The sequence below is a fragment of the Anas acuta genome, chromosome 9 (genome assembly GCF_963932015.1).
Source record: "Anas acuta chromosome 9, bAnaAcu1.1, whole genome shotgun sequence".
Taxonomy (NCBI): Eukaryota; Metazoa; Chordata; class Aves; order Anseriformes; family Anatidae; genus Anas; species Anas acuta.
In genome coordinates this window covers 15,290,922-15,312,135 of record NC_088987.1, presented here as the reverse complement: position 1 = coordinate 15,312,135, position 21,214 = coordinate 15,290,922, and the positions used below count along the sequence as shown (strand labels likewise).

General features: G+C 62.5%; 3 protein-coding genes and 1 long non-coding RNA gene across 6 annotated transcripts; 2 read left to right on the top strand and 2 right to left on the bottom strand.

Moving 5' to 3' along the window:
* Positions 1-2,442: 2,442 nt before the first annotated feature.
* On the bottom strand, positions 2,443-3,987 carry PROCR (protein C receptor). Its single transcript, XM_068692961.1, has 4 exons — positions 3,827-3,987; positions 3,482-3,718; positions 3,091-3,357; positions 2,443-2,973 (listed from the first exon to the last, which is right to left on the bottom strand). Exons 1-4 carry the CDS (start codon positions 3,879-3,881, stop codon positions 2,861-2,863), a joined length of 672 nt encoding a protein of 223 aa, XP_068549062.1. The 5' UTR covers positions 3,882-3,987; the 3' UTR covers positions 2,443-2,860.
* Positions 3,988-5,228: 1,241 nt separating this feature from the next.
* PFKL (phosphofructokinase, liver type) lies at positions 5,229-11,461 on the top strand. The gene is made up of 22 exons (XM_068692954.1): positions 5,229-5,390; positions 6,327-6,400; positions 6,502-6,579; positions 6,691-6,880; positions 6,984-7,149; positions 7,246-7,290; positions 7,376-7,484; positions 7,612-7,707; positions 7,790-7,882; positions 8,260-8,385; positions 8,529-8,593; positions 8,695-8,758; positions 8,870-9,016; positions 9,108-9,178; positions 9,267-9,354; positions 9,503-9,655; positions 9,741-9,905; positions 10,049-10,110; positions 10,201-10,312; positions 10,391-10,490; positions 10,584-10,689; positions 10,788-11,461. Exons 1-22 carry the CDS (start codon positions 5,306-5,308, stop codon positions 10,933-10,935), a joined length of 2,343 nt encoding a protein of 780 aa, XP_068549055.1. The 5' UTR covers positions 5,229-5,305; the 3' UTR covers positions 10,936-11,461.
* A 1,818-nt stretch (positions 11,462-13,279) lies between these two features.
* Positions 13,280-19,146, bottom strand: CFAP410 (cilia and flagella associated protein 410). 3 transcript variants are annotated; one of them, XM_068692958.1, is made up of 7 exons: positions 19,010-19,146; positions 18,255-18,273; positions 17,848-17,894; positions 16,930-17,159; positions 16,136-16,307; positions 15,455-15,548; positions 13,280-14,341 (listed from the first exon to the last, which is right to left on the bottom strand). In XM_068692958.1, exons 1-7 carry the CDS (start codon positions 19,084-19,086, stop codon positions 14,216-14,218), a joined length of 765 nt encoding a protein of 254 aa, XP_068549059.1. In that variant the 5' UTR covers positions 19,087-19,146; the 3' UTR covers positions 13,280-14,215. The 3 variants fall into 3 exon arrangements, with proteins under 3 accessions (XP_068549059.1, XP_068549061.1, XP_068549060.1); XM_068692960.1 differs by having other exon boundaries at positions 19,030-19,091; XM_068692959.1 differs by lacking the exon at positions 19,010-19,146 and adding an exon at positions 18,415-18,467.
* LOC137861482 (uncharacterized) lies at positions 17,992-21,169 on the top strand. Its single transcript, XR_011099620.1, has 3 exons — positions 17,992-18,246; positions 20,239-20,357; positions 20,722-21,169. It is a non-coding gene; the product is annotated as an uncharacterized lncRNA (long non-coding RNA).
* Positions 21,170-21,214: the final 45 nt, after the last annotated feature.

Genomic DNA, 21,214 nt, shown 5'->3' with positions numbered 1-21,214 from the left:
AAAGCACTTATCTGTTCCTAAACTCGAGTATATCTGAGAGACGGGCGGCGATAGGAGGGGAGTGACCGCTGCCAGGAGCGAATTGCTGTCCTGAAGGCGCAGACCTGCGGTGATCCCCGCGTGCAGCTGTTCAAACAGGGCTGGAGCCCTCAGGAAGGTGAAGCAACAGCTCCTTGCCCGCATCTCTTACACCATTTTAGGTGGTTTTTAGGTGATCGGCATCAGGCTGAGCTGCTCGCTGCCGTCGGGCAGGGGCTGGCTCGCTCAGACCGGAGCTTTCCCTGGCGTGGGGACAGCAGCAGGGATGTCAGCGCTGCTCGTGCTGCTCCTGCCCCAAAAACCTCCGCTTGCCCGCCTGCCACATCACCGCCTGCTGTTGACTGTGGCCGGGGTCCAGCTTTCCCCTCCTGTTTCCGCAGGCTGGGTCAGGCACACTGACCTGGGAGGCGAGAGGAAAGGGAAGAGGGCAGTGGTGGGTCCTGGGCGCCCCTGTGCCCTGCGGGGGGACGCGTCGGCTCTGCCCCTTATCACTGAAGCTTTCCGTGGGTGCTGCCCGCTCTCCCCTGGGACCCAAACTTCTTGGTAACCCAAACGAGGCAAAAATACGTTACCAAAAAAATAAATAATAAAACAACAAACCGGCAAACCACCCTCTCCCTGGGGGCACTGGCTAATAGCAAACATGCTCGCCCTGGTGCAAGAGCAGGGTTAAGAGGGATGGCTGAAAACTGGAAACTCCGCGCACGAAAGCAGCCGGGGCTGTCGCAGGGTGACCTTTGAGGACAGCTCAGAGCACGGAGCTCGCTGGGGCCGGAGCGACGCTGATGACACCAGCGCAGGCTCTGCGTGCGTGGGGGTGTTTATGAGGCTAAAGCCCTTCTTCCTGCCCCGCTGACGAGCAGAAGGTGCCGCAGCTTCAGCTGGGGCGAAGGGGACCTGAATTTGGGGATGGGGTGGGGAGAGGGACACGGTGTGCAGGGGGAATCCCCGCACCCCCCTGATAGACCCTGGGTCAAGGGGAGATGTGCACCCATGGGGTGAGCGTGGAGGCGAAGGGGAAACCTGCCCCTACCCCGTGGGCATCGCCTTATTCCCTGCAACACCACGTGGAGCTCGAGGCTGGGCGCCTTATCTCCACCCGAGCAGCGATAGCAGCCTGAGTGATGGAAACCACGCGGCACACAAAGCGAGAACCCTCGTGGGGAGGGGGGGACCAGCAGGGTTTGCTTTTAGTGTTTGCTTTCACAAGACACCGCACAAGGGGCTGGGGAAAGCCTCTGGGGGGCTGTGGGGAAAATAAATCAAGGAGCAAACTGCGCTCGCCCCTTGGATGCGTGCGGCGAAGCGCTGGCACCCGTCCCGCGAGGGGAGCACGGCCAGATTTTAGAAAGGACGGGCCCTGGATGCGGCCACCAGCTCCCAGAGCGATGGTAAATATTTAAGCAGTGTCTGGGAGCTGGCTGCAGCCAGCCCTTCCCCGCCTGTGACCCGGCATGCCACACGTCCCCGGCGTGCTGGTGCAGGGGCAAGCGGCGGTGACCCCGTGATGAGGCAGTTTGGGGGTGGAAAGAGGAATTTTGGGGCTGGGAGGGACGCGGATGCTGCTGCGATAACCTTTCCCTCCGCTCTGTGTCATGCGTTGGGCGTGGGTGCTGGTCACTGCCGGGGAGGTGGCTCTGGGACAGGGGGGTGCTGGCTTTGGGTGCCCGGGGACGGCCAGGAGCCATCCTGGGGACATGGACACGGCCCTCATACCCCGCTGGAGGCTGTTCTCCGAATGCTGACACTTGCCTGCTGTGGTGTCAGCACTTTGGAGGCTCGGGCCTCTCGTGCTCTGGCCGAGGAGCCCCCTGAAGGGTGGGGAGCAGCGGGGCGGCCGAGCACGCCGCTCGGGGTGGAGGGCGGCCAGGGCCACCTGGCAGCTCCAGCGGGTCAGATGAGGTTTTTGGAGCCCTCCTCCTTCAGCCCTTGCTGTGGACACCGCCGGGTCATCTCCCCATCCCGTTCCCGTTTCGTTTTCCATCTCCCCCTTTCCCTGCCTGACTCCCTGCTCCCGCGAGGGGCTTTGTGTTTGCAGCTCTGCTTTTACACAAGGATGTGCTTCACCAACAATCCTTTTCTTTATCCCCCCCAAAGCCCCTTCTATCCCCAGTCCCCATCCCTGGGCAGCCGGTGTCTGTAGGTGACAGCAGTGAAGGCTTCAGCCTGCCCAGGAAAACTGCCCGCGTCCCTCCAGTCCCCCTTGGCGTGCCAGAGGGAGATAAGTGAAAGAAAAACAAATTGAGCCGGCTGGCCCCGGGGAAAAATCCCTGCTGCAGTGAAAACAAAGCGGCGCGGGGATCACGACGAGTTCAGGCAGCGCAAGCCCCACGAGCCTCCCCCGAGGCCGAGCGAACTCAGGACGCACGGTCCGGCCCCAAAGCAAGGCGAGGTGGCACAGGGTGGTGGGCAGAAGGGGTTTTATTGCACCAAAACCGAAGCAGGGCTGTCGTGCGTGGAAGTGGATGGCCACCGGTGGGTCCTCGCCCAGGTGTGCCACCTTTCCTTCCCCCATTCCATCCCTACCGGAATGGGGACGCGTGATGGTTTGAGCGCCAGCCTTTGAACGCTTTCTTGGCTTTCTTCTCTGATTTTTCACCGCTCCCCTTCCCCGTTTTTTCCATCCCGGCCAAGCGTGGTGTTGCGTTAAGCCTCGGCACTCAGCGTGGGGACTGTCCCCAAGGCAGCGGAGGGACATCCCAGCCGGGGGACCCACCAGCGAAGGGCTTGTGGCACACAGGATCTGTTCCCTGCCTCCGTGGGGTGACGCTGGGTCGGTCCCCTGCCTCCGTGGGGTGACGTGGGACGGCCGTGGCCACCGCTAGCAGCTGCCACCCGTGCACAAGAAGATGCCCCCGGCCATGCCCAGCACCGCCAAGACCCCCACGCTCAGACCCAGCGCCAGCGGGGCGTGCGACCGGCTGCTCTGCTTGCCTGCAAGAGGGGAGAGGAGGTGACAAGGGCAGGTCACCCCGACCCCCTGCTCTCAAGGGACGAGCCCCCGGGAGCAGGGGACGATCCCCGGCCACCCCCATCGTCCCCGGCACGGACCTGTCTCGGGGCTCTGAGCCCGCAGGATGTCCACGCAGGTGGTGTTGAGGAAATACTGCAGGTCCCGGGTGGTCTGCGGGTACTTCATCAGCTCCCGCTGGGCGAAGGAGGCCACCGCGTCCTTGCCGGGCCAGCGGCGCTCCCAGGTGGCGGTGGGGACGTGGAAGGTGAGGAAGGCCGTCCCATTGAGGGTGATCTCGTAGAAGCTGCGGGCCGTGCCGTTGGGGAAGAGGCAGCAGCCCAGGCGGCAGCACAGGCTCTGCGTGTCTGCAGGGAGGCCGTGAGGACGGGCGGGGGACCAGAACCACCCTCAGCACCCCCAGCACCCCCAACACCTCCACGCACCGAGTCAGCACGGCCCCGTACGCACCCCCCTTGCCCCAGCACTCACAGTTGATGGGCCTCTCCTTGTTGAAGAGCCACACCAGCTCGCCGAAGTAGGTCAGGTAGTTGCCCACCGCCTCCTGCCGCTGCTCCCAGGCGGCCGGGGGCTCCAGCGGCAGCACCTGGGTGACGTTGTGGCCCTCCAGGAGGTGGCTGAGCCGCCCGCCCAGCGTGGCGTTGCCCCAGAAGTCGGAGCTGCCCTTGGACACCCGCGTCCACTGCAGCATGGTGAAGGCGAGCGGGGCTGCCGGGAGACATCGGGGTCACCACAGCCGGCGGTGGCAGCGTGACCCCAAGCCCACCGCTCGCCCACCAACCCGGCGGTGCCCCACATAGCCCCGAGCGGCCTTACCTGTGCCCTGCGCCCCGCAGCCCAGGGCCCCACAGAGCAGCAGCAGCAGCAGCATGACAAGACGGGACGGGACGGGACGGGACGGGAGGGATGGGATGTGTGGGGACGGGCGGCAGCGGGGGAATTTAGCGGGGCCGGGGAGGTGGAGCTGGAGCTGGAGGAGGAGGACGATGGTGGGAGTCCAGCCAAGGCGCTCCCATTTCCTTAGCCCGGGACAGCCGCACCCCTTCCCTGCCGGGCGCCACGGGGGGCCTGCGAGGGGGTTGGAGGGACTGGGAGGGACTGGGAGGGAATGGGGGGAACTGGGAAGGACTGGGGGGCACGGGTGCTTCTTGAAACAGCTGCAGAGTGGCCCGGTACGGGCATGGGGACTGCACGGCGGGCTGGTGTTGGCAAGGCACGGCTCGGCTCGGCTCGGCTCTGTACGGCTCGGTACGACACAGTATGGCCCGGCACAGCTCGGCACGGCTCGACACGGCTCGGCACGGCACAGTATGGCCCGGCTCGGCCCGGCACGGTTTGGCACGGCTCGGCTCGGCACGGCACGGCACGGCACGGTTTGGCATGGCTCGGCTCGGCTCGGCTCGGCACGGTTCGGCTCGGCACGGCTCGGCACGGTTTGGCACGGCTCGGCACAGCTCGGCTCGGCTCGGCACGGCACGGCTCGGCACGGCTTGGCTCGGCACGGTTTGGCTCGGCACGGCTCGGCTCGGCTCGGCACGGCACGGCACGGCACGGCTCGGCACGGCTCGGCACGGTTTGGCACGGCTCGGCTCGGCACGGCTCGGCTCGGCACGGCTCGGCTCGGCTCGGCACGGCACGGCTCGGCACGGTTTGGCTCGGCACGGCTCGGCACGGCTCGGCACGGTTTGGCACGGCTCGGCACGGCTCGGCACGGCTCGGCTCGGCTCGGCACGGCACGGCTCGGCACGGCTCGGCTCGGCACGGTTTGGCACGGCTCGGCACGGCTCGGCTCGGCACGGCTCGGCTCGGCACGGCTCGGCACGGTTTGGCACGGCTCGGCACGGCTCGGCTCGGCACGGCTCGGCACGGCACGGCTCGGCACGGCTCGGCTCGGCACGGCTCGGCTCGGCACGGCTCGGCACGGTTTGGCACGGTTTGGCACGGCTCGGCACGGCTCGGCTCGGCTCGGCTCGGCACGGCTCGGCACGGCTCGGTACGGCACAGTATGACACGGCACGGCTCGGTACGGCTCAGCACGGCTCGGTACGACATGGCTCGGTTTGGCACGGCTCGGCACGACACGGCCCGGTACGACACGGCCAGGTACGGCTCGGCTCAGCTCGGCTCAACCCAACCCGGCCCCCGACGCCGTGCCGAGCCGGGCCGGGCCGGACCGGGGGCGTGGCCACCGGGAGGAGGGGGCGTGGTCACCGGTAGGGGGCGTGGTCACCCGTGGGCGTGGCCTCGCGGGGGCGGGGCGGCGGCGGCGGCGGCGCCGGTGCCGGGAGCGCAGCGATGGCGGCGGCGGAGCTGGAGCGGCTGCGGATGGCGGGGGCCGGCATGGCCATCGCCGTGCTCACCAGCGGCGGCGACGCGCAAGGTGGGGAGGAAGGGAAGGGGGGAGAGGCCGGGGGCCGCTGCCGAGCCCCCCCCCGGCCGCGGGGATGCGGCGGGTGCGGAGTCCTCGGTGCCGCGGGGGCCTCTGGGACGCGCCACGGGGACACGGGACGTGGGGACACGGGGTGGGGGCACGGGGCGGGGGGGGCAAGGGATACGGGGACTTGGGACGTGGGGGACACGGGATTCGGGGACTTGGGACATGAGATATGGGGACATGGGACACAGGGTACAAGGGATATGGGGACATGGGACATGGGGGACATGGGATTTGGGGACATGGGACATGGGGGACAAGGGATTTGGGGACATGGGACATGGGGGACAAGTGGTATGGGGACATGGGGGATACAAGATATGGGGACATGGGACATGGGAGACACGGGATGTGGGGACTTGGGACATGGGGTACAACAGATATGGGGACATGGGACATGGGGGACAAGGGATATGGGGACATGGGACATGTGGGACATGGGATTTGGGGACTTGGGACATGATATATGGGGACATGGGACACAAGGTACAAGGGATATGGGGACATGGGACATGGGAGACACGGGATTTGGGGACATGGGACATGGGGGACACGGGATTTGGGGACATGGGACACAAGGTACAAGGGATATGGGAGACACGGGGACATGGGGGACACGGGGCATGGGATACAGAGGACACAGGATACAGGAGACGTGGGGACATGGGATATAGGGGCACAGGGTATGGGGGACACAGGATATGAGGACATGGGACACGTGGGATATGGCACACACAGAACATGGGAACACGAGGGACACAGGACACGTGGGGACAGCCATGCCCCAGCACGATGGAAGTGTCGGGGGTCCCCTCCTGGCTGGAGGGGGTCTCCCCGTGGAGCCCCCCCCGTGCCACTCGCTGTCACATCTCCTCTCGGCAGGCATGAACGCCGCCGTCCGCGCCGTCACCCGCATGGGCATCTACGTGGGAGCCAAGGTCTTCCTCATCTACGAGGTTTGTCCACCCCCTGCTCCCCCAAAAAGCCCCTCGGCCCTATTTCCATTCATTCACCCGTTCGTCCTGCGCTCGGGGACCTCACCTCTGCGTCCCCGCAGGGCTACGAGGGGCTGGTGGAAGGCGGTGACAACATCAAGCAAGCCACCTGGCTCAGCGTCTCCAACATCATCCAGCTGGTAAGCCTCGCCCGGCGCCCCTCACCCTAACCCTAAACCCACCAGAGGAGCCGGGGACCGTCACCCCCCCACCTCCCGTGTCCCCTGTGTCCCTCCCCACATCCCCGGCAGGGCGGCACGGTCATCGGCAGCGCCCGCTGCAAGGCTTTCACCACCCGGGAGGGCCGGCTGCGTGCCGCCCGCAACCTGGTGGAGCACGGCATCACCAACCTCTGCGTCATCGGCGGCGACGGCAGCCTGACGGGGGCCGATATTTTCCGCGCCGAGTGGGGCGGGCTGCTGGACGAGCTGCTGCGGGACGGTGCGTGGGGGCGAGGGGGGCGAATGTGGGGGTCCCCTGGAGACGGGAGGTGGGAAGGGGTCCGGAGCTCAAAGCCCGGTGTGGCGGGGAATCGGGGGAGCAGGGCAGATCAGCGAGGAGGTGGCGAAGGCGAACGGGCGGCTGAACATCGTGGGGCTGGTGGGCTCCATCGACAACGACTTCTGCGGCACCGACATGACCATCGGCACCGACTCGGCGCTGCACCGCATCATGGAGGTGATCGACGCCATCACCACCACGGCGCAGAGGTGAGCGGCACGGGCTGCCCCTCGGCCCCGGCACCCGTGGGCGCACGCCCAGCCTCCCTTCTCCTCCTCCTCTTCCTCCTTTTCCTCTCCTTGCAGCCACCAGCGGACGTTCGTGCTGGAGGTGATGGGCCGGCACTGCGGGTGAGGAGCACAGCGGGGGGCAGCGCCGCCACTGCTGCGTTTTGGGACCCTGGGGACACGCGGGTGCCAACGCCACTCCCCGCAGGTACCTGGCGCTGGTGTCCGGGCTGGCCTCGGGGGCCGACTGGCTCTTCATCCCCGAATCCCCTCCGGAGGACGGCTGGGAGGACATGATGTGCGAGAGGCTCGGGGAGGTGAGAGGGGACCCGTCCCCTGCGACCCCCACCGGGTACCTCAGGAATGGTGCTGGGTGCAGGGACGGACCCAAATAACGCTGATTTTGCCGACGTGTTTTTTTTTCCTTCCCCCTCCCCACGCCAGACGCGCAGCCGAGGGTCGCGGCTCAACATCATCATCATCGCCGAGGGCGCCATCGACCGCAACGGCAAGCCCATCACCTCCAACTACGTGAAGGACGTAAGGCCCCCCCCTGCACCTCCACCCGCCCCCCCGGCCGTGGCTAAATCCTGCCCGGCCTGACGGCCTCTCCGCTCCGCAGCTGGTGGTGCAGCGCCTGGGCTTTGACACTCGGGTCACCGTCCTGGGCCACGTGCAGCGCGGGGGGACGCCCTCAGCCTTCGACCGCGTGCTGGTTGGTCCCGGGCAGGGAGGGGGGCTGCTGCGGGAGGGGAAAAGGGCTTGGAAAAAGGCTGGGAGCATGGCAGAAGGGGGATTTGGGGGTACCCTGCCCCATCTCAAGGATGTGCCAGCTTGGATCGAGCTCACACAGTTCCCCCCAGGCGCAGCTGGGCAGAGTGATGGCCCCATTTGCCTTAATTTGCTGTGAAATCACCGCTTTTAAATAATTCAGTGGCTTTCCGATCATAAATAGGAAATGATCAGGCACGCCCCGTTGCTTGATTCCTAACCGCGCACACCCATAGCGAGGTGCAGGCATCGGCAAGGGTGGCCCCAGAGTGACGCCCCCATGGGTGTCCCCCCCACCCCCTGCCCCAAAACCCTTTTCAGAGCAGCAAGATGGGGATGGAGGCGGTGATGGCGCTGCTGGAGGCCACCCCGGACACCCCCGCCTGCGTGGTGAGCCTGTCGGGGAACCAGTCGGTGCGGCTGCCCCTGATGGAGTGCGTCCAGGTGGTGAGTACACGGTGGCACTGGGGGTCCCTGGGGGCGTGGAGCCGGTGGTGGCACCCATCCCCGGAAGGTTGGGGTGGGCGTTGGGGTCGTCCTGCTCCCATCACCCCAGGCACGGGCGTCACGGCGCTCATCTCTCCCCCAAGACGAAGGACGTGCAGAAGGCCATGGACGAGAAGAGGTTTGATGAGGCGATCCAGCTCCGCGGGAGGTGAGGAGCGGGGTGGTGGCCACCACAGGGGGCTGGGAGGTGTCCCCAGAGGGTCCTGCTGGGATGAGGGCTCTCCACTCGAGCCATCGTTGTCGTCGCAGGAGCTTTGAAAACAACTGGAACATCTACAAGATGCTGGCACACCAGAAGCCAGCGCAGGAGAAGGTAAGGGAGAGCGACGGGACGTCCCCTCCATCATCACCTCCTCTTTTGAGGGGGGCAGGCCCGTGCAGTGGCCAAGCTGCTGCCCCCATTGTGCCACCACCGTCCCCGCAGAGCCCCTTCAGCTTGGCCATCCTGAACGTGGGTGCCCCCGCCGCCGGCATGAACGCGGCCGTCCGCTCGGCCGTGCGCATCAGCATCTGCCAGGGCCACACCGTCTACGCGGTGAACGACGGCTTCGAGGGCTTGGCCAAGGGACAGGTCAGCGCGCCGGCTCCGAAAACCCCAAAGAGCTTGTGAGAGGGGTGGCCGTGCTGTCCCCAGCCCCAAAAACGGGCGCTGCTTCTTGCAGATCCGTGAGGTGGGCTGGCACGACGTGGCGGGCTGGCTGGGGCGCGGCGGCTCCATGCTGGGCACCAAGCGGTAAGTGGTGAGCGCCGGGGGGGCACCGCTGTCACCCGGCATCTCAAGGACCTCATGGTCCTCACCCCGCCGCCCTTCCCCTCCGCAGCACTCTGCCCAAGACCTGCATGGAAAAGATCGTGGAGAACGTGCGGAAATTCAACATCCAGGCTCTGCTGGTCATCGGGGGCTTCGAGGTGCGGGGAGAGCCTTTGGCACGGGCTGGGGAGGGCAGGGCTCCAAAAGCGCCCCGCGGTGTCACCGGAGGGAGGTGGCACCTCCTGCACCTCTGCGTGGGGACACCAAGGAGGGATGGGACCCTGCTGAGGGCTGTGCCCATGGCAGGCGTACGAGGGGGTGCTGCAGCTGGTGGAAGCCCGCGGGCAGTACGAGGAGCTGTGCATCATCATGTGCGTCATCCCCGCCACCATCAGCAACAACGTGCCCGGCACCGACTTCAGCCTGGGCTCGGACACGGCCGTCAACGCAGCCATGGAGGTGAGGGGCAGAGGCGAGGGGTCCCCCACTCGCCCCCAGCGGGCTTTACCCTTGTGACCCCGTCCCAAATTTTGTCCCGGTGCAGAGCTGCGACCGCATCAAGCAGTCAGCGTCGGGCACCAAGCGCCGCGTCTTCATTGTGGAGACCATGGGCGGCTACTGCGGGTACCTGTCCACCGTCACCGGCATCGCCGTGGGCGCCGACGCCGCCTACGTGTACGAAGACCCCTTCACCATCCACGACCTGAAGGTGAGCAGCCCCTGGGCTCCTGACAGCATCGCTGGGGTGAAAACATGGAAGGAAAACGGGGACGGGGCGGGCTCCGGAGGAGGTCTGGTGGGATCTGGGGGACGTGGGGGGGATGTAGGAGGTGCCGGTGGTTTGTCTCGCAGGCCAACGTGGAGCACTTGACTGACAAAATGAAGACGGACATCCAGAGAGGGCTGGTGCTGCGGTGAGTCGGGGGTCCCCCGGGGCGCAGGGGCACCTTGGGGACGCCAAGTGAAGGAGCGGCCCCCCCAACCCCTTCCCTCTGCTCCCCCAGCAACGAGAAGTGTCACGAGCACTACACCACCGAGTTCCTCTACAACCTCTACTCCTCCGAGGGCAAAGGGATCTTCGACTGCAGGATCAACGTCCTGGGCCACCTCCAGCAGGTACTGCGGGGTCAGGAGGGCCACCAGCACCGTGCCACGTGCCGCGGGGGCTTGACATCGGCGTTTCTTTGCACCCAGGGAGGGGCCCCGACCCCCTTTGACCGCAACTACGGGACCAAGCTGGGGGTGAAGGCCGTGCTGTGGATGTCGGAGAAGCTGCAGGAGGTCTACCGCAAGGGTGAGCCAAGGGTCGGGGGGACACCGGTGGCACGGGGCAGCTCGGCCGCTGTCCCCATGGCGAGGTGACCGCGGCCGGCCGCGTCCCCCCCAGGGCGCGTGTTTGCCAACTCGGCCGACTCCGCCTGCGTGATCGGGCTGAGGAAGAAGGTGGTGGCCTTCAGCCCCGTGACGGAGCTCAAGAAGGTCACGGATTTTGAGTAAGTCCCCGTCCCCCGTCCGTGGGGACCTTCCCGATGCTGGTGGCGAGGGCTGCCGTCCCCGGGGGCCGCTGGAGAGCCGTGTCCCCCCCTCGTAGGCACCGGCTGCCCCAGGAGCAGTGGTGGCTGAACCTGCGGCTGATGCTGAAGATGCTGGCCAACTACCAGATCAGCCTGACCGAGTACATCTCGGGGAAGATGGAGCACGTCACCCGGCGCACGCTCAGCATCGAGAAGGGCTTCTAGGGGCTGTCCCCGAGCGCAACGTCCCCAAACCCTGCCTGAAATCACTGGTCCAAGGGCTGGGCCCTGCGCAGAGCCGGGGCAAGGAGGCTTCCTGGAGCCCGGCCGCGCAGCCCAGCCCCGTAATCATCCTCTTCTAGTTTATTGCTGTTATTTAATGATGGGGTTATCCTGATTCCTTCTTCCGTGGCTTGACCGCCCCAACCAAGTGCTGCTTTTAGCTGAGCGCGCTCGGCGCGGGAGGGGAGCGGAGGAGCAGGCGCCGCTGTGCCGGAGCGGGCAGGGGATGGCCCTGGGGGCTTCCTCTGCCCGGTGGAGCCCCCGGCCCCATCCCCTGCGAGTCGTTTCGACGCAGAGGTCTCAGCAAGCCCCTGTCCCTGGCCACCTTGCATGATGCTTGGCTGCGACCACCACCACCGCGTGGCCCTGGGGCTGTTGCCCGTCATCTCACCGCCGCTCCGTGACCCCGCCGCACCTCGTGCCACCGCGGCGTCGCTCGCATCTAGAGATAAAACCTGCTGGAGCCAAAGCTGCCTCGACGGTGTGGTCACTGGGCGCCGTGTCCCCATGGGGTGGGCATTGGGATCAGGGGACAGTCCCATGCTGAGGCTGGTTTCTGGGGAGCGGGCGTGAGAAAGCTGAGCTGCAGGCGACGTGCCAGAGCTGGATTAACGCTGGGCTGGGAGGTTTCCATGGTGTGTGCATCCCAAGCAGGGGTCCTGGGAGAGCAGGACCACGGGCGGCCTCTCCCATGCGCGGGTCCTTCCAGCGGGTGCAAAGTCAACATCCCTCTGCGGGGCGACCTCGTGACCCGGGAGGAAAATCACTTCCCCCTTGGATTGGCTCCCACCTTCGAGGGAAGTTCAAAGCTGACTTCTCGGGGCGACACGCGTGGCTTTCACGCAGTTTCTCAGGGTGGCTGCCAAGCGCCACAGCCCTGGATCGCAGCACTGGGGCTCGACCGATGCCAGACATCAAATTTCCCAGGACTCGTCCCTCTTGGGGCCAGGTCGATGGGACATCAGCAGCACGGGGATGTGTCACGGTCCTGGGGTTTGGACACAGCGATGTTTTCTGTCCCGTGGAGTTGTCCCCAGTGGCGAGCCCCCTTTGATTTTAAGGGCAACGCTGTTTTCCCCTAGCTGGCCACGGTGCTTATTTTAAGCTCTGGACAAAGACGATGATTAGCGCATTGTCCCTGCCAGAGCTGAGCATGCAGAGAGACAGCAGAACTTGCTGATGAAGGAAACATCGCGGCTTTTCCCGGGCTGTACCTGCTCCGGGGACCCCAGGCACAGCTCCTACTGGGGCCAGGTCCCCCAGGGGACAGGGGGACGGCGGGCTCGGGAGCAGCAGGGGCACTTGGCGGCCGGAGCAGTGGCAGCAGCCAAGTATGACAAGCCCGGCACGTAGGCGGGGAGCTGTGCACGGGGACAGTGGCGCTGCTGGGGATTAGCAGCACAGCTTCTGTGAGCTGGGAGAGGAGGAGCTGCGGTGGAGCAGCCCCAGGCCATGGCAAACCCTCGCTCCATCAGCTCCATCAGCCCCCCAGCCCCCCTGGCAAACCATGATGCCTGCTCTGGCCACCCTCCTCCTGGCAAAACGGGGGGCACCAGGCCAGGGGGTGTCTACCAGGAGCGATTTCTGCCGCCGAGCAGGCTGTCGAGGCAGCCTGGGAGAAGATTTAACCTCGGCGCAAGGGCAAGATGCACACGAGATGACGGGTAAGTCTCTGGGGCCTTGGCTGTCAAGGGAAGTCTGGCGTATTATGAATCACACGAACTGGTTAAACGCAGCCGGGTTTAACACAGCAGGCAAGAACTAGGTCATCCGAGGAGCTGAAAGCATCAGCAGTCCTCACCCGGAGGACGAGCTGTGCCCCCTCACACCAAGGCCACATAGCAGTCCGTGTCCCCGAGGAGCGCTCCCTCCCACCAGCGTGACACAGCACGGGGGGCTCGGGGACCTGTGCTGACACCAGGAATAGAGGCACGAGAGGCCACCAAGGGCCACGTCCCCACCACCTGGGTGCTGCCCCGGCAGGCTTCGCACCTCTGCATGAAACACACTGAGCATTGCTCGGTCTCTTTTACTCCCTGCAGCCACTGTGCACTTGCTGCTGCGAGCAGCACCCTCAGAAAGCAGCTCGGCAGCAGGGAGTTACTCTGCTCTCGAGCAGCACTGCGGGCGCATGAAGCATTTCATGTCCAGTGGAGCGGGAGGGAGCAGGGGCCAGCAGCCGCCCTGCGGCTAACAATGCGAGCCGTGACCCAGAGATAACAGAGCAATGCCCAGAGTCAGTTGTTCTCACGATGGCTGCTGAGCCCCAGCCACAACTCAGGCGTCCTAGAGGGAAAATAGCTTTTATTTGGTATGTCACAACGTTTCAGTCAGTATTTAACAGCTCTGTAAAATTTTAGTAAACTCATCTTGCAGCTTACCACCGCCCTGGATACCTGTGCAATCAGATAATAGCGCCTGGCTTTTCTCCCAAACCACAAAATGCACAGGGGCATCTCGCTCCGAGGTTAAGTTTCCTTAAGCTGCTCTAATGCCTGCAGGGACACGCAGAGGTGAAACTACAGCTGAGCATTCAGGATGTGCTGCTTCACCCAGGCTGCGCCAAGGTTTTCTTTGGGCCACCTCATTGCCGAGTCAGATGCTGGATGTGCTAACAAGGGCCAGAAAAAGTCAGGAGTTTAAGATAAATGAAGAATTTGACATTGACCTTCACCATCTGCACCAGACAGCTCTTGACGATTTTTTTAGGCAGCTTCTTCCCAACAGATTCAAACAAATCTTTGTGGCAGAAGCTGCCTTCAGAGCCTGCTACACACAAAGCTGGTGCCGTGACCGGCTGCGTGTTGGCCCAACAGGGAACAACCTAAAAGCAGCGATCTTCCTGGCTGCCGGCGGGCTTTGCCAACGCCTTCAGTCACAGAGCACAGCAGCACCTCTGTCTGCAGCCCTGCTGGGTTTTGCTGACTGATCCCCCTGCGGCTCCCACTAAATGGCCCCAGCCACACGCGATGTGATTTAATGGAGCCTGCTATGCAAAGAGGAAAGCTCCCGAGAGCCGGATCCTGCCAGCGCGACGTGCACAGCCAGGGGCAATGTCAGGAGAGCTAAAGGGGCAGTTTCCTTGCAGCCAGCATCACCCCGTCCGCAGGGAAAAGCGCTGAGGCTTTGGCTGTAGCCAGGCATGTGTGGGCAGAGCGGTGCTGCTGGGCTGGGGCAGGCTCCCCGGCTCAGAGCGCTCCAGGGAGCTTTGCAACAGGCACCCTCACTCCTCCTGCAGCTCCTTCTTCCGAAAGGCCTGCAGCCTTCTCCCCACGGTCTGCTGGACGATCTCCAGACCCTCCGCGTCCAGTTCCTTCGTGAGAAGCAGGACGGCATTCAGCACGTTGTTCTGTCGGGACGAGACACACACTGCTTTATACAAGCACGTTAGCGCCAGCCCCGAGAACGGGGTACTTGATCTTCCAAGGGCTGCTCCTTCTAGGAACTCCACCACCACTGCTGCCAGCACTTTGCAACAGGCACCTGCACCTACGGGGACAAACCAACCCCCCCCTGAAGCCGAGAGGGGCAGAGGCTGCCTGGGAGGAGGCTGACAGGAACGCAGGACAGACTCGTCCACCCAGTCCTGCACCAGCTGCCCACACGCCTCTGCCTCCTGGGCACCCTCCAAGCTGGCTCCGGGAAGGAAAAGCACGTTCAGCTGAGCAGTCGCCCTCCCTCTCCAGTGTGAATGTGTGTAGAGTGGGAAAGGATGCGTCCCCACAGCTCTGAGGCAGAGAATCCCAACAGCAGCAGCTGGAGGGAACCTTTGAAGGTCCCCAGCCCAACCTCCAACCAAGGTGGGACCGCTGCCAGCACCGCGCAGCAGCTCTGTCAACCCACGTCTTGAAAACCTCCAGAGGGAGATTCCACAGCCTCCCCACGTACCTTGTAGGGAAAATGTTTTTCCTAATGTCCAACCTGAACATCCCCAGCTGCAGTCTGTGGCCAAGTCCCCTTGTTTAATGTTTTCTTTCCCAGAAAAAAAAAAAAAAAAAGGAAAAAAAAGAGGAAAAAGGCCAAGGCCTGCAGTACTCGTGGTACTGCAAAGGAAGCTTAAAGCATGAATGAATGAAACTGCGAGCAACAACCAGTGGAACGAGGCAGAACATGGTCCAGATCTGGCTCTGGCCTTCCCGTGCCAATTGAAGCGATGGCACCGAGCCCAGCACGCAGCAATTCCCGGCTGGGCAGCCAAGATCCACGAGGTTCATCTGGGGCTAAAGCACTGAGAGGGCTGAGGATCCACCTAAGCACTGGATTCGGCAGCCTCCTGTCCCCCAGCTGCCCAATTTGTGCGTGCTTTTAGCACAGCCCCAACGTAAGGACACGTGTGCTTATGTGCAGACAGACGGAGAGTACAAACCCCGCCAGGCTTCCTCCGCATTCGGTGGAAAAAAAAACAAAAACACTGCATGGCGTCTTAAGGATGAAAAGCACTTGGGTCTTTAAAGATACTCACTCTCTTCTTTCGGCTGCAGTCCGTCGCTCGAGGTGAAAAGGAGGAAAATTTGTCCCTGGGAACAGGCTTCATGCCGAGCTGCTCTCGAATTTTGCTGAAGAAAAAGGGAGGAAGAGCAAATGTTACCAGGACCAGATGGCAAAACCTGACTCTGCCAGGCCAGTCCCCTGCAATCACAGGCAGCCACGCAGGGAGTATCCAGCCGAAGGACTCAGAGCACGTCTATCCACACACCGCCACTGCCTGCGGAACGCAGCACCCCGAGCAAAACTCCCCCCTGGAGTAAAAGCCTCACGGTCAGAGGATGAGAACGGGCGTGCCGCCACCAGGAAGCTGCTCCCTCCTCATGCCTGAGGCTGGCTGGGACTGACCACATCGACACGTGCCACGGGCAGACGTGCGCCAGAGCACGCTGCAGAGGAGCTGAGCAGGACCGGACAGGAGCTCACCTACCAGCGAGGATCCCCGCGGCTGATAGCAAGCAGCCAGCTACAGAGGAGCCGGTTCTGCAGATGGAGAACCAGAGCCACAAGCGCCACTACCCCAGCACGGCTCCACCACGCTGACTGGAACAACAGGAACCCGCGCCAGCTGCCGGCCTGGCCGCAGAGTTATCGGGCTCGGCTGGCAGAGTCCTTTCACCCCACCCCGGAGCTCAGCCCGGGAGGCCCAGCAGCTCACTTTGTCTCCTCCAGGCCGAAGTTCAGCAGCTCGCTCTCGGTCTCCGTTGTGGATTCAGCAGCACTGGGCTCAGCGGACTCGGGGCAGCCGTTCCCCACGCTCCTCCTGGCCGGCGGGGCTGTGATCTCCTCCCCATCAAGCAGGGCCTGGGACAGTTCTTCCTCTGTCACGGCTGCAAAAGCCAAAACAACAGCCTAGAGCCTGCTGCAAGGAGCTCCAGCAGCCCAGGAAGACGGCAGCCGTGGCCAGGAATGTGCTGCTGCTGCAGAGCTGCGCCACGGGGGCTTCACCCAACAACTCTGCTTTGTACTAGCCTTTTGCTTTCAGCCTCCTCCTGCAGGAAAACCCACACAGGAGAACACTGGCGGCTGTCAGCAACCTCCCAAAAGGAGGAAGGTATCAGGGAGGGATGCAAAAGATGCTTCGCAGGCTCCAAAAGCCACCAAATTACTGCTAGCAGGTGGAAAAGCTCTTTTTCTGTAACCGCAGATCCAATTACAGAACCCATCTTTGGCCAGAGCAAAGGAGAGAGCTCCGGAAAAACCACTAATTAGCAGCGCAGTCTGGGCTATAATGAGCCTCTTGCAGTCCCACGAGTGCTAACTCCGGGGCTGCAGGGCACAGAAGGGAGAAAACAGCTCCGGAGCGATGGCTCCCGGAGAGCCTCCGCCTGGCTGAGCCTCGCCAGCACGGAAGGGCCAAAGGACAGGCAGCACGAGGAAGCAGCACGAGGAAGCAGCACGAGGAAGCAGCACGTCCCTGCTCTCCAGCTTCGCTCCCCTGCCAACACCCACCTTGGTTATCGAGCTTCTGCAGGCCGGGGAGGTTGCGCAGCACCGTCATCCTGTAGCGGTGGGGGTCCGGCCCGCAGCAGGGGTTTTCAGCCAGCCACAGCACCCTCAGGCGGGGCAGGTTTTTGAGGTAGAAGAGCTCGTTGAGGCTCCCGATGTTGTTCTTCCTCAGGTAGAGCTCGCTCAGGTTCTGGCACTGGTTGAGGGGCTCGAGGTCCGAGATGCCGTTCACGCTGCAGGGAGAGCAGGGGGTGAGCGGGCGGGGAGCCCTGGGGAGCCCACCTGCCCTGGGGAGCCCACCCGCCCTCACCACACGGCAGCTTTTCAGCCCCTTTTCCTGCACCAGCTTCTCTGAGAAGCCTCCCGGAGAAGCAAGGGCAGCGCTAAGGAGCTTCACAGGGAGCAGAAAGGCAGCATTTTGTCTCGGTAACCAGAGGAAAGAATTAAAAAAGCGGGCACTGCTCTCTGCTCAGTGACAGCTTTTGGTTCCCCCGGGTACCCATCACACCAACACCCTTTGCTCCAGCAGCTCCTCAGGCCAGGAGAAGCCACTGAAGGTTCCCAAGCCAAAAAATGTAAATTTGAAGACAGCAGAGGTTCTGCGCGACCCCCAGGACAGATGAAGGACGGGAGAAATGCGCTTTGTGAGATCCCAGAGGCATTTCAACCAGCCTTCTGCAAGCTGGCCCCACACGGAGGCCCTGAAAATCCCATAGAAACCCTGCAGTATGACTTGGGGAGCGAAATTCCTGAGACATTTGAACCGCCCTTGAAACAGGGACTGTTTTCTCAGGTAGCAAGGAGAGCCCGGCAGCTCAGGGACGCAGTCCCAGAGGCAATAAGGAACCAAAGGCCAGGACGCGGCCCCATGAGGCACGTGAGCTCCTCCGCCCTCCCCAAGGCCGGCGATTTGGCATTCACCTGAAGGAGATCACCTCGACGTTGGGCAAATCCCGGCAGATCGAGATCTGGGCAGGAAGAGAGAGAAGCAATAAGCGGCACTCCCAGGGAGAAGTAAACACACAGGCAGCGATTTGAACTGCACCCGAGCGAGATAAAAGCAGAAGGAATTCGGGTCTGCTTCAATCTGACCCAGGCACCGCCAGAGGGATTTGTTGGCAGAGCCAGCGCGGATCCAGCAGCTCCTCCACCCTCTGCCCCACCAGCACCCCGCTGCTCTCCGTGCTGGCTCCAGGACGGCTCCGTCCCTCTTACCGGGGCAGCCCTTTCCTACAGACAGGGTTTGTGTGCGTGCAGGCTGCTGTCTGCTATGTGGGCACAGGCGGGTGCCAGCCCCGAAGGATTTTGGCCAGCAGCGCGGTACTTACATCGGTGAGGTGGCTGCCCCTGCGGGAGGAGAGGGGTGTCACGGGAGGGCCGGGTGTCCCCGCACCGCCCCGGCATCAGCCCTCTGCCCACCATCCCCTCACCTGGGGGACAGTCCCAAGCCTGTGCTGTGCCCCCACCACGTCCCTGCTGTCCCCACACCCGGGGGACAGCCCCGGGCCTGCCCCGTGCCCGACCATGTCCCATCTGGGACCCTGAGGGGTGTGTGTCACCCACCAGCCTGGTCTGTCCCCAGCCCAGGCCTGACCGCAGCCCTGCCCGTCCCTATCCCCATCCCCTGCCCCGTTTCCAACCCCATCCCCTGCCTGTCCCCATCCCCATCCCTATCCCTGTCCCCATCCCCATCCCCTGTCCCTGTCCCCATCCCCATCCCTGTCCCCATCCCCTGCCCCATCCCCATCCCTATCCCCGTCCCCATCCCCTGTCCCTGTCCCCACCCCACCCCACCCACTACCCTGTCCCCATCCCCTGCCCTGTCCTCAGCCCTGCCCGACCCATCCCTGCCTGTCCCCATGCCTGTCCCTGTCCCCATCCCCTGTCCCCATGCCTGTCCCTGTCCCCATCCCCTATCTCCATCCCCTGTCCCCAACCCCTGTCTCCACCCCCATCCCCACCCCCTGCCTGTTCCCATCCCCGTCCCTGTCTCCACCCCCATCCCCTGCCGTGTCCCCAAGCCCTGTCCCCAAGCCCTTCCCATCTCCATCTGTCCCCGTCCCCGTCCCCGTCCCCCCCCCACCAGCAGTTCAGCCGCCGGACCCCATCGAGCGCGGCGGCCTTGGCGCGGGCCAGCACGGCCCCGCGGGTCAGCCTCATGGCCGCGCCGCGCCGCGTCACGGGGGCGGGGCCACGCGGCGAGGGGGCGGGGCTTCTGCACCAGGGGGCGGGGCTTCAACACCCGGGATGGGGCTTTTATACAAAGGGGGCGGGGCTTGAGCACATAGGGGGCGGGGCTTGTACATCAGGGGGCGGGGCTTATGCATCAGGGGGCGGGGCCTCTACGCACGGGGGCGGGGCTGCCGGCAGCAAGGAGGGGAATGAAACGGCAGGGCCTGGGGGAGAGGGAGAAGGGGAAAAAAGCAGAGAAAGCCCCAAAAAAGATGTCAGGGGAATTGGTGGCAGTGCTACGGTCACGTGTAAGGCTCCGGGTTTTGAAACGACGACCCAAGTGGTGAATCTGGGAGTTTTGTAAGTTATATTTTAAAGCGGGTGTGGAGAAAGGCTTTTTTCAACAGATAATAAAGGAAGGAAAAAGTGGAATTTCCCTTAATTCCTGATTTCAGGTGTGTTTGAGTGTGTAATAATACATCCAGCAGCACAGCTTCTTTTCAGGAATGATAGAACAAAAACTACTTGGTGCATCTCGTGTGTTTTATCTCTATTTTTTCACTTCCTGATTACCAAATTAGAGAATTACTTGCTAATGAAATTTGTACGCGCTGGCACAACACAAGAGAGCAATAGGCCTTGTCAGACATGTCCAAAATGTGCCATTTCAGACCTCTGAGCCAGAAGGACGACCCACCTGTGGCTGAGCAGCTGTGCATAGCTAACAGATAACCATGAGCAGCTGGAGTAGAGGAAAAATCCACTCCCACGAATAATGCAAGAGGAGGAAAAATAATTATTTTGACACGTAGAGCTTTGTGATGTGAAATGCAAGGTGGTGATGCTCATTCAGGGGTTGATAATAACTTTGGCACTAAGTGAGCAATAAGCAGTAATAACTAAGTGAAATGTGACTGATATTCCCAACCTACCACTATTTAAAGCAAAATTTGATGTGGGGAGTCAAATCTGACTTTTACAGATACACCTAGAGGGGTAAATTTGACACAGGGAGTAGGCTTTAGGCATTTATTTCCCATGGATGTCACCAGCTCAATCTCTTTCCTTTTTACTGAGGCAGCAAAATGTTTGCAATCCAAGTGAGGTGGAAATATTCCCCATATACTGATTTTTTCTCAGATAGCGTCCCCGGGAAGACGCATCAGAGACTGCACACATTCAAGTCCCATGTCAACGACATGCAGATTCCCCCTCGAATTCAGATGCTTTCAGCCAAAACCCTCCGCTGCGCATTTTGGGTGAGTATTACGGTTTCTAAACACAGCCCAGAATTTCTAGGTCATGCTCCTGAATGCCAAGCGGTTATGACAGCTCATGTCAGATGTTTCCCAGTACAGGATGTTCCTTCTTCCCTTTGTTACAAGCAGCACAGAGAGAAAACTGATAATTTTGGTGAGCTTTTCAGTGATTCTGTAAACTTCGGGGGTGCTTTCTGTGACCACAGCCCTCCAGGCCTGCTCATGTACGGCACTGGCTGTGCCGCAAGGCCAGACGACTGCAACGTATTGTGATAAAACCGTTAAGAAGCAGCGTTAAAAAAAAGCTCTGTGTTATCTTTAAACCAGTGAAAGCTGAGGAAATATCGCTCATCTTCCTCTTTAGAAGTTGATATATTCATCTTCACGTTCTGGGGCTGCGAGGGAGAGGGAAGGCAGCTGAGCAGCCTGCAGCTTGTCTCTTCTCATGAGTGTCAAAGGCAATAAAAAGGGAGCTGGGCCAAAAAACGAAAAACGGAGCTGAACAGCCCCTGGGCGCTTCAGGAGCCATCACCTGGAAATCTGCAGAGCTGGAGCTGCTCACTGCCCAGCAGAGCTTGCCGCTGGCCAAATCGCTGCCTTCGCTTTGCTGCCTAACATTTTACTGCTGGGGCCCCCAGCTGCCACCTTTTAAATCTGTGTGGTGAATAACCAGAGGGAAAAAAATAAAAAATGTGAAAGATACCAGGCCGTCCAGCTTTCTGCCTTGCTGCCTGTTTAATGGCAGGCTGCGTGCACAGCATCACCCCTACTCTCACTACACAGAGAACACATTTAAGTAAAAAAAATGAATTGTTTTTGTGCCAGGTGGAAGCAGTAGCAGAGGGGGATCTCGGCCT

Excerpts from the sequence above, each read along its gene's own strand:
- PFKL (XM_068692954.1), top strand. The coding sequence starts at position 5,306 with ATGGCGGCGGCGGAGCTGGAGCGGCTGCGGATGGCGGGGGCCGGCATG. Across the intron at positions 6,580-6,690 it reads TCTCCAACATCATCCAGCTG|GGCGGCACGGTCATCGGCAG; the intron begins GTAAGCCTCGCC and ends CATCCCCGGCAG. Across the intron at positions 8,759-8,869 it reads AGAAGCCAGCGCAGGAGAAG|AGCCCCTTCAGCTTGGCCAT; the intron begins GTAAGGGAGAGC and ends CCGTCCCCGCAG.
- CFAP410 (XM_068692958.1), bottom strand. The coding sequence starts at position 19,086 with ATGAGGCTGACCCGCGGGGCCGTGCTGGCCCGCGCCAAGGCCGCCGCG. Across the intron at positions 17,160-17,847 it reads GTCGAGGTGATCTCCTTCAG|CGTGAACGGCATCTCGGACC; the intron begins GTGAATGCCAAA and ends CTCTCCCTGCAG. Across the intron at positions 15,549-16,135 it reads TTCGGCCTGGAGGAGACAAA|CAAAATTCGAGAGCAGCTCG; the intron begins GTGAGCTGCTGG and ends CTTTTTCTTCAG.
- PROCR (XM_068692961.1), bottom strand. The coding sequence starts at position 3,881 with ATGCTGCTGCTGCTGCTGCTCTGTGGGGCCCTGGGCTGCGGGGCGCAG. Across the intron at positions 3,358-3,481 it reads CAAGGAGAGGCCCATCAACT|ACACGCAGAGCCTGTGCTGC; the intron begins GTGAGTGCTGGG and ends GCCTCCCTGCAG. Across the intron at positions 2,974-3,090 it reads GGCTCAGAGCCCCGAGACAG|GCAAGCAGAGCAGCCGGTCG; the intron begins GTCCGTGCCGGG and ends CCCCTCTTGCAG.